Source organism: Tupaia chinensis, unplaced genomic scaffold (assembly GCF_000334495.1).
Source record: "Tupaia chinensis unplaced genomic scaffold, TupChi_1.0 Scaffold000116_1, whole genome shotgun sequence".
NCBI lineage: Eukaryota > Metazoa > Chordata > Mammalia > Scandentia > Tupaiidae > Tupaia > Tupaia belangeri.
In genome coordinates this window covers 2,161,591-2,172,008 of record NW_006159580.1, presented here as the reverse complement: position 1 = coordinate 2,172,008, position 10,418 = coordinate 2,161,591, and the positions used below count along the sequence as shown (strand labels likewise).

General features: G+C 63.1%; 1 protein-coding gene across 1 annotated transcript in view; it reads right to left on the bottom strand.

The window, feature by feature from the left end:
* Positions 1–6: 6 nt before the first annotated feature.
* Positions 7–10,418, bottom strand: part of GRM4 (glutamate metabotropic receptor 4) — a 118,195-nt gene continuing 107,783 nt past the window's right edge. Inside the window, exons 10-11 of the mRNA XM_006144245.1 lie at positions 6,991–7,237; positions 7–803 (exon numbers count right to left, since the gene is read on the bottom strand). Of these exons, the coding sequence (XP_006144307.1) occupies positions 754–803; positions 6,991–7,237 (297 nt within the window). The 3' untranslated portion in view covers positions 7–753. The remainder of the gene's footprint in view (positions 804–6,990; positions 7,238–10,418) is intronic.

Here is a 10,418-nt window from a genome sequence, read left to right as displayed (position 1 = left end):
GCGAGAGCAGGCGGGCCCGCCGCGGGCCGCGGGGACACACAGAGGCCACGGGAGGACGCAGCACTTTGCAACACACTCGAGATTTGTTTTTGTTTTGGCTTTTTTGTGTTTTGATTTTTTTTTTCTGTTTTTCTCTTTTGCGACATGTAAGATTTGGTGGGTTGGGAAGGGGCGGCAGGGAGAGAGGGGAGCAAAGGCCGGATGGAAATGCAGGTGGGGACGACGGGGAAGGCAAACACAGAAGAGCGACGCTGGTGGGAACCAGGAGAAACGCAGGAGGCCCGGGGAGGGCGGATGAGGGGGCGGCAGAGGCAGGAGCAGGGAAGAAAGAAGGTACAGAAAAAGCAGAGGACGCAGAGATAAAAGGAGGTGATGCCAGGAGGCGAGAGGACAGAGATGGAACACAGAGGGCACTGGTTGGACAGACAGAGACAGAGGGAGAAAGAAAACCAGCACGGGGGCCCCCCCCCGCCGAGCCCGTGATCTGGGGCCAGGAGGGACAGTAGTCTGAGATGCAGGCTCTCGGGGTGGCCTGGAGCTTCCCTGGCCCCTTGTCCTCCTCCTGCGGCCACCTGGCTTGCCCAGCTGCCCAGCAGTGACAGCTGGGGGCTCTGTGTCCCCAGCACCAAGCCACGTCCGTGGGCACCCACGGGCAGGCAGGACATCGGCTGGGCCCTGGGGTGTGGCCCTGGCCCAATGCACCGTCCGCGCAGATCGGGTTTCTCCTGCTCCTGCTCGGCTCCAGGGGCCTCGCTAGATCGCATGGTTGGTGTAGGTGACGTAGGTCTGCTTGGTGGCCAGCGCTGGAAGGACAAAGACCAGGGGTGCCAGGGGTCAGGGGCTGTCTTTCCCGAACACTCCTTCCACCCAGGAGCTTTCCTGAACAAGAACCTTCCATAGCTCCCCAGCGCCACGCTGTCCAGCCCAGATCCCTGAACCAAGCAGCCAACCCTCCCCCAAACCCTCCAGACCCCGTCCCCGACCCCCAGCATGTCACCCCTGCCTCCCGCCTCTGCCCAGGCTGGCTGCCTGCATGAAGGACCCCACTCTTTTCACTTTGTCATTTTCAAGCCCCCCCCCAAAGGTCTCCTCACAGTGCCCCTGCCACGTCCTAGTCCCCCACACTGAAAGATCCCTGTATATTTGCGATGTCATACGTGACCCTACATAGCCCTACCGAAGGGCCGCTGTCAGAGGCCCAGCCACGCACGTCTGAGAAGGCCGCGTACGGAGGGGACTCCCCCAATCTACTAGAACAGTGTCCTGCGGAAGGGAGTGGACCACGAGAAGGGCCCTGCACAGCCAGAAACAGCATACAGCAGACGTGGCCCTCTGCTCATGCCCAAAGAAAATGCAAGGCCTCCCAGTCTCCCAGCTCTCTGAGCACCCCCACTTTCCCTCTCTCGGTGCCCTCCTTTCTCCCCCACCTGCACCTGGCATTCTGACCCCACAGCCAGGACTGGGGTGGCACATGCGGGCAGCTCCCACTTCCTGCCCAGAGCCCCCTTGGGACCCTGCCCCTAGCAAGCCCAGCCCATGCCAGCCCCACAGCCGGGTGATGGCATCAGCTCCCATGGGCAGGGTTAGTGTCACCCCCCCCCCAAAGTGCAGACCTCACAGAAGCCCTGTCGGGAAGCCACAGGAGCATCACCTCCATGTGAGGAACTGAGGCCACAGGGCGAGGAGCCCGGCCAGACCCTTGGTTCTGCCCTGTCCTGCCAGGATTCAGGCCTCCCTCGGTGGCCCACAGGTCAGTTCTTGGTGAGGACTTAAGGCCAGCATGGCCGCCTGCTGAGGCCTGCTGGTGGGCAGGGGAGGGCTGGATGGGAGATGCACACGCAGCCGTGGACCCTGCATGGGGCCCAGGCGCAGCCCGGGCGGGGGAGCAGTGTGGCGGTACCCTGCAAGCTGTCCACAGTCTTCTCCGGCTCAGGCTGGGCCCCTGGCTGTCAAGGGAAGGACTGCATTTCCTGCCTCCCTTGCAGCTAAGAGGGGCTTCCCTTGACTACAATCTTATTTTTTTTTTTAAGAATTATTTCATTTAACTTTATTTATTTATTTTAATTTGACCAGAGAGGGACAGAGTGGGAGAAAGAGAGGGAAAGTGAGAGAGCAAGTTGCCAGGTCCAGGACTTTCACTGCAGTTGGCCATGGGGGAGTCCCGCGCCCTTAACCACCCCATCTGCCGGCCCCGTCTACACTCTTGCTAACGGTATGTGACTGCAAGCACCGCATAAACCTCCACGTCACGTGCCTGCAACAGATTGCTCCCCGTGCACGTGCTCGCCCTTCCGTGGGCCGCGCGCACACCGAGCGCAGTCATAGCCCGGGGCCTCTGAGAGTTGACGGTGCAGTAAGACGGAACCCGAGCACCCACGCTGCCCGGCCAGCGGTACTAACAGTCCATCGGGGAGAAACGAACACCAGCCTGCCGGGAGCCACTGCTTTCTGTTCTGGCTTCTTTGTGGATAGGGGCGTAACGGGAAGCCCATGGCGTGGGCAGGACTGCTAGGTCCAACTATGAGGGTCCGTCATGATGAAGGAAGCAAACCTGAGGGGCTGATAGGGACAGCGTGAGCAGAGGGCCACCCTGGGACCCCTACGGAGGCACCGGGACCCGAGCCCAGCTAAAGGAAGAACTTCCTCCTGGCCAGAGCCCAGAGTGGAGTGGGTGGCCTTCCGTGGTCGTGAGCTCCCTGTCTGCAGAATGTCCACGCAGAGGACAGTCGTTAGGCTGGGCAGTGGCAAGCTTGGACGTGTCCAGCTCTGAGTGCCACCTGGACAGGTGCGAGTGGGAGGAATGGAGCCACAGCCTCAGGGAAAGACAGAAATAGCACAGCGCCTGAGTTTACGAAGAATGCACGGTCATCTCCAAAGTGACCCGCGTCCCTCCTGCGAGCTGGTGCCCAGAGGGCAGGCGGGGCAGAGGGTGGGGCAGTCCGGATGGGGCAGCATCTGGGAGCTGAAAGGCCACTGGGAGGGCACGTCCAGGGCAGCACCCTGGAGCTTGGAGCTTGGGCTCTCGTTGCAGGGAACCGTCTCCCCCAGGACCTCACGTGCTCCCTCCCTTCTCTGCCGAGCCTCAGTTTCCCTGCCCATAAAGGGGGCAGGGGGCCCTTCTTGCTTAGCCTTCTTTCCCCAAAGGGCTCCAGACACCCCCAGCTGAAAGGCCACTGGGAGGGCACGTCCAGGGCAGCACCCTGGAGCTTGGAGCTTGGGCTCTCGTTGCAGGGAACCGTCTCCCCCAGGACCTCACGTGCTCCCTCCCTTCTCTGCCGAGCCTCAGTTTCCCTGCCCATAAAGGGGGCAGGGGGCCCTTCTTGCTTAGCCTTCTTTCCCCAAAGGGCTCCAGACACCCCCAACGTCCCGCCCCATTTCATCCCCATCAGGAGGAGCCCGCAGCCGGCTGCGCACGTGGCTGGCCTGCAGCCGCCGCTGAGAATCAGGGCCCCCGGGGGAGAATCAGGTCCCCAGGGCCCCATCGCCCTCTGGGTGAACTGACAGAATGGAGTTTCCAAACCTGTAAACCCGTCAGCAGCTTCTAGCTCAGAGGTGAGAGAAAACCGCAGCAGCCCCAGCAGTCAGACCCCCACTGACAGTGCACAGGGACGCAAGTCCTTGGGAGTGGCGGAGGGGACAGCAGCAGGCGCAGCCCGGCCCCTGTCCTCTAAGGCCAAAGCGGAATCTTCTCAAAATCCAGTTCTCTGTCCCAGCCTTCAGCCACAGGCCCAGAACCTTAGAGCCCTTCAGCAAGCCTCAGCTTCACCATCTGGCAAAGGGGGGGATGGAGCCTACCCGAGGGCCCTCACAAGCTAATGGAGAGGCTCAAAAGAAGCGCTCCAGGGGCCAGCAGCTAGCATAATGGCTATGTCCCTGGACTCCCATGTAGTCTACTGAGGTTCGCATCCTGGACCCAGTGGCTTAAAACTCACGCCGGGCACGTGTGCATGCATGCCCAAGATCCTGAGAGGAGAATGGAGGAGAAGGGATTGCGGCGTGGCCATCCCCTGGGGGGTGATTTCTCACTTTCTGTCTCTCTGTCTGGCGAGCGCACATGCCCTATAGCAAAAAAACCTCTCCAAAAAACAAAAAAGAAGCGTCCCAGCCAGGCGTCAGGAGATGTGGGGTCCAGGCCTGCCCTCATCTGTAAACAGGGTGCACGCTGGCTCTCAGCCCAGGGGAGGGGAAATACTAAACTCTGCAAATGCCAGGCTGGCTCAGCCACAGTGCTGAGGACGGCAGCGGGACACGGCACTCCAGGGCCACGCTCAGCATGAGGGGAAGGGGTGAAGGCAGGCACTCACTCACGGTTCCATCAGAGCCAGCTCAGGTAACAATTAGCCGGGAGCCCAATGCTAGGTGCAGGCTGACAGCCCCCATTTGTCGCCCGTGTCTCTGCGCCCAATCTGCCTGCAATCGGGACCCTGAATTATTTATTCTATTGTTTGTTTAAAGATACGGGGCCTGCCAGTGACAGAGTGAAAAATATCCCTGCTCCACAGGAGTGACACCTCCCCACTCCTCCTGCTCACACCCTCTCGGCCCAGCTGTCCCCAGAATTAATCACTCAGCTCCTCCACGGCCCCTGTTGTCACCGAGCTGAGAGACAGTGGGAGCAAAGGTGCTGACCTCTGGTCGTCACCGCAGGGGTGGGGAGCCCTCGTCCTCACAGGGCAGGGCTGGGAATGCTGGGTCTCCCCTCACCATGCCTCCTCACCCCTCCTTGTCTCATCCCTGGGGACCAGCCAGGGCGGAGGCAGAGGGGACAATATCTGCGTAGTGTCATTACAGCTCTCTGTGAAGGTGCCTGCCCTCCGTGGTCCCCTCTGGCCTGTCGGCACCACTAGTGTCACTGTGAGGGGGTTAATGACAGACCTGCTCCCGCACCCAATGGAGAGCGGGCCTTGAAGGAAGGGGACACAGGGAGGGCAGGAGGCGCAAACTGGAGGGTCCCCTCTGGGCTGACAGATCTACCGGGGTTCTCCCCGGGCTTTCTGGAAGGCAGCTAGAGGTGGGAGTCCTGCAAGGACCTTTGGCCCCTCCCATCTCAGGGTGGAGGGCCAGGTGCTCCTGAACGGAGCCGGGGCTGGGGCTGGGGGCTGGAGGCTGGGGAGACTGGGGAGGCTGGGGAGGCTGGCATTCTGGGAGGATAAGCAGGCCTGGAGAATCCAAGGAGGCTCACAGTCATCAAGGCTGTCGGTCAAGAGGCCCTCCCTTCGCTTGTGTAGTGTCCGGGTTTGCCGCTGGGCACGGAGGCAGGGAGGCCACATGAGGGCAGAGGCCGGGGAATGACACGGGATGGGGCCAGCTAGCCACCACCGTGCCGTGTGAGCCCAGGAGAGCCAGTCGCCCTCCCTGGGCCTCCGTGGAGCACCAAAGCCCCTTCTCCCTGGGCCTTAGAGGACCGCTATGAAGACCACGCTGCAGGCAGAGGACCCTGGGAGTGAAGAGGCCTGTGGACGTAGGAAGGGACTGGCCTCCCTGTCAGTGACTATTCCCACGACACATGGGGACGGTGTTGTGGACGGGAGGGAAGAGGCTTTACCCAGAGTCCAAGTGGGGACCTGTGGAGGCGCCGCCCAGCCCCAGCGCCCCGGGGAGGGGAGGTCTCCCGCCTCCCGGGTCTCTTGGTGGAAGACAAACAGGCCTCTCCAGGGCCGCGCTGTGCTCCTTCCTGCAGCCCAGCCTGTTCCCTCCTGGGGTAGCGAAAATGCTCAGATCTGGCCTTTCCCAGCAGAGGGAAGCAGCAGAGGGAGCCGCCGGGTTCTCAACTCTCCCGGGAGAGGCTCTTCTCCAACCTCCCCAGCAATGGAAGCCCCTCAAGGTTTTCAAGGAGGGGAGGCAGCAGGAAGAGCTGCCACTTAAACCACTGGGTCACTTCCAGGGTACCCAAGGAGGGGGCTGAGGCCTGCAGCAGGCCTAGGGTGGCCGCAGAGACCCCTCGGTCCGTCCCCACCCCAAAGCAGATGGAATGAGGCCCACAGAGGCCCTCTCCACAGCTGGACACCCCTCGGCTCACCTGGGGCAGGGTCCCCCTAAGGAGGGAGATAGCAGGCAGAGGGGACAGCATGCCCAAGTCGGCCCCGCCTATGCCACCTGATGCTCTGGGCCTGTGGGGACCTCGCCTCTCTGAGTCTGTCCCCATCTGTACCAGGGACCGGTTCTGTAAAAGCCTGCCTTTCGAGGCTGCCTTGAGAAGGTGGGGTAGGCCTGGCACACAGTCAGGGTTCAAGGCTCCGCCCACACTGAGGGCTGGCTCCAGAGGAGGAGGGAGGTGCTGATCTCTCCTGGAGTTCTTTCTCCAGCCCTGGGGGCCTGTCCTGCCCAGACCCACACTTTGGGCCTGCCCCTCAGATGCCAGGATCCCTGCTTCCTTTCCCCCACCTCTCCCCAAAGCATGACTCTCTACTGCCCAGGCCCCTCCAACCACGCCCTGGGGATGCACTGCTGCCGAGAACTGCAGCATCCTCAGTCCCTCCGCCCCTGGTCCTGGGCACCCACCCTCACCTGTTCCGTGTCCTCTGCCCGTCCTCTGCCCCCAGCTCCCGGGGCCCTGCTAGGGCCGGCCAAGCTCACTGCTACAGCTCCAGGCTGCCAGGGAGCAAGCCCTCTGAGACAGCTCGCTTCCCAAGGAGGACGCAGGCCAGTGTGCGAGCCCAGGACAGAGCAGTTCCGGGGTCTCGCCTCACTCTGCAGGGCCAGATGCCCCCAGGAGGCACTGCAGTGGGGGGCGTGGCTGGGAAACCACCATCTGTCTAGGGGCGGGGCAGGACGGCTCTCGCCCAGGTCCTGAGGGCTGGAGGGGAGGCTTTCTGCTCCCCAGTGGCCTCCGCGTTCTCCCAGCCTCCAGCGTCCCCCACCCCCAGGGCGGAGCTAGGGAGGGGGCGTGGCCGGCCAGGAGCTCACCACGCTTTTCCACCGAGCCTGGGGACCCAGACAGGACAGGGACAGGGACGGAGACGGGACGGCGGGGAGGCGGGGAGTACTTACCGGGGGCCTCGAGGTTCTCGCAGAGCTCGGACTTGGCCTCGCCGTTGGGCCGGAAGCTGCCCTTCTGCGTGAACTTGTTGGACATGGTGGCGGCGGTGACGACGGCTTTGAGGCTGCGCTTGCGCTTGGGCACGTTCTGCTCCGGGTGGAAGAGGATGATGTAGACCTTGGGCATGTAGAGCATTCCCAGGGACACCGAGGCGCTCAGACTCACCGAGACCGTCAGCGTCGTGGTCTGGATGTACAGCTGGGGGCAGGCGGGCGGCGTCAGAGCGGGGCCTCGCAGGAGCTGACTCTGTGCCGCGCCCACCCCGACACACCTACAGACAGACCAGGGGACCCCGCCCCGGCCCCACTGGCTTCAGGCCCTAGGAGTCCTGGTGTGAAGCTGGGACTCCAAGCCCGAATTCTGGCCCAAATCTTGGCTCCTGGGCGTCCAGCCGTGTGATCTTGGGCAAGTCCTTCCACCTGCCTCAGCTTCCTCCCACTGTGACAGGCGGCCTTTACCTCCTGGGGCTGTGGCGAGGATGTGGGGGCCAGGGGCTGGGGGCTGAGTGTCCTGAAGGGTTTCCCCTACATGCTGCTTGGAGAAGTGCCAGACCCGGCTCTCAGGGCCACGGGATCCTTCTCAGGAACCCCTGCAGGGGCCAGGGTGCCAGAGCTCCTACTGGGGCCTTGGAGAAGCTCCCAGGGCCGGCCCCTGCCAGACGCACCTCGCACCTCAGTTCAGGGCTGGCCCCCACTCCCCCTGTGCAGGGCAGGCGTGGGCTGGGCACCGGCACCCTGCGCACCGCGGCAGTGGCGGCACAGCCAAGCTCATTTCATGCTCGCTCGCCAGCACTAAGGGTGACAGATGTTTAGCAAAATGAAAGCCCATTAATCTGGGTGTCGGGTAATCCATTCTTCAATAGTGGGGCCTTCAGGGCAGGGCCCAACATTTCCCACGCCCAGCCTGGGGTTGCTCTGCCTGCCTCCTCCCTCCCTCAAGCTGTCCAGGCCTCAACTGCCCCTCTCGGCCCTCCCTGTCAGAGTGGGGTCAGGGAGACCCAGGCTGGTCTCTAGGTCCAGCTTGGGGAAAGCAGGAAATGCTCGGCCCTCCAAATCTGCTGGACCTGGCTTCCTCCCCTAGGATGTGGTTGACATGCCACCTCCTCCAGGAAGCCCTCCCTGACTCCCAGCTCTCTTAGGCCCTACATGTCATCTTTCACTTCCCAGCCCAGCAGAGCAGGACACAGGTCTGAACTTGACTCTTGAGGTCAAAGGGGCCCTGGCCTACCTGGTAGTCCCCCCGAGGCTGGGAGCCAGGTCTTCCTATGTCATATTCCTCCCTATCTCCTGCACGCCTCTCCATAAGTGCCTTGTGACCCTGGGTTTGAAGTCCTTCATTTCCAGCCACCCCTCTCTGGGTTTTCTCCTATGAGAAAAGGGCTGGAGAAACTCTAGGGTGAAAGAGGGAAGACCCAGCCCTCGCCAGGCCTCAGTTTTTCCACCGCGACAATGGGATGACAGCGCAGACCTCGCCCACATTGTGAGTCACCCCAAGTACAGGTGGGGGCGGACACTGGACTGAAGCTGAGAGGAGGCAGGGGGGTGGGCGACGTGGCCAGAGGCCATGGTGCTCCCAAGCCGAGCCGCGGATGCCCCTCCGAGCCCTGCCTCCAGGCCGGGGTGCCCCATCGAGCAGGGTTCCACAGGGAGGGAGCCGGGAGGTTGGGGAGGCAGCTTCATTTCCCGGTCTGGACCCCGTGGTCGGACGCCGTCTCAGGCGGGGGGTGGGGGCAGTGAGAGCCAGTCCCCAGCGAGCACACGTCCTCCGGGACGCAGAGACCAGCCCCGGTGCTCACACACAACCTGCTCTCTCCCAGGGGCACAGAGCGGCTCCCCCAGCGGGGGCGGCTCCCCCAGCGGGGGCGGCCAGGGAGACGGTGAGGGTGTGGTCTCTGCTCTGCCGCAGGTGGGCCAGTGCAGGGGGAGGCATTGGCCGGCTTCCAGAGCCCCATAACGGGCCCTTGGGGGAAACAACCAACCGTGGGCTCAGAACCCTGGACTCGAAGCTCCCTGGGGATGGGGTGTGTCTCCCTCATCCAGTCCAGGGTTCCCTCAAGGCAGACGCCATCTCTCCTCCCACTCTGGCCTTCTTGGGTGCAGGGGTTGTGTTCCGGGTCACAGACCCTTTGTCCTCCCTGATAGCAGGAGTGACTGCGCCGACCAGGCCCACACGGTGGGACCAGGCCCAGAGGCCGCCTCTCCAAGTGGCGCGAACTCTGTAGTGGACACAGCCCTGTGTCGGTGGGCCAGGGCCTGGGTTCCAGGTTCCACTCTGACGTGACCCACTGTGACTCTCTCGTCCCTGGGCAGCTGGGCCCCCTCCAGTAACCCAGGCCGGTGAGCCTCATGGGCCTGTGAGCCGCACAGGCATGCGGTCGGTGCTTCGAAGGGCCTGCCTTTGCGTCACTGCAGCTGTCTGGAGTGCTTTTTTTTAATAAGCCAGAGGGTGCGTGTGCTCACCAGAGAGGAACGGAGAGACAAAGGGACAGGGAGAAAGCAGCCCCCAGGGGCACGGCCGCACTGCAGTCCCTTCGCCACGCCCCCTCCGTCGGGATTTGGGGCCGCACACACATGGTCCAGTGTGTTTTTCAAGCTTCTCGTCCAGGATTCAGTTTGTGAAGTCAGTCATGGGGGGTCTGACCCCTCAGGCAGCAGGCCGGGGGTGGCCCGATGCTGTCTTGAATTCCGAATAAGGGGCCCGTCATTTTCATTTTGCAAACCATGGAGCCACCCCTGGGCCCGGGCGTGAGCAGTCAGTGCTGTTCTGTTTGCTGGCCTCGGACGGAGCCTTTCCATGAACAAAATGCAAGAAGGGTGTAAACAGGTCCAAGCGGAGCAAGGCTGCCCACCGGCCCCCCATCTGCCGGGGCCCTCCCACCTGCCTTCCCTCCCAGCCTGGACCCTGGGCGTCCTCACGCTGTCCCGCAGGTGGGGAGATGGCTGGCCCTGTGCACAGCAGAAGGGGGCTGCCTGCCCCCAGTTCTGTTCTTGCCCCAGGGTCTGGGTCTGCCCCTGCCCTCTGGCCCGGGCACTGTTTCTGGAGCCCAGGGTGCAAAGGTCACCACGAGTGGTAACAGTCCAACCCTACAGAGAAGTGGGGGCCGCTAGAACCCTGCGGGCACCACCAAGGGCCTGAGGCAGGCAGAGTGAGAGACGGCCTTCAGATGGCGTCTCTCCTCTCCCATCCAGCCGCCCCCGGCCACCAATCCTGCCGCCCTGTGGGGTGAGGCCCTGCTACACCCCACCTCTGCAAGGAACCCCGCATGACCAGCCGCGTGCCCGCGAGCGAAGGAGCTGTGGGAGCTGGCTCTGACGGGGCACAGAGGTCTGAGCGGGCAGAGTGCGGGGGAGCGGCAGCTGCAGACGTGGGTGAGGGATTT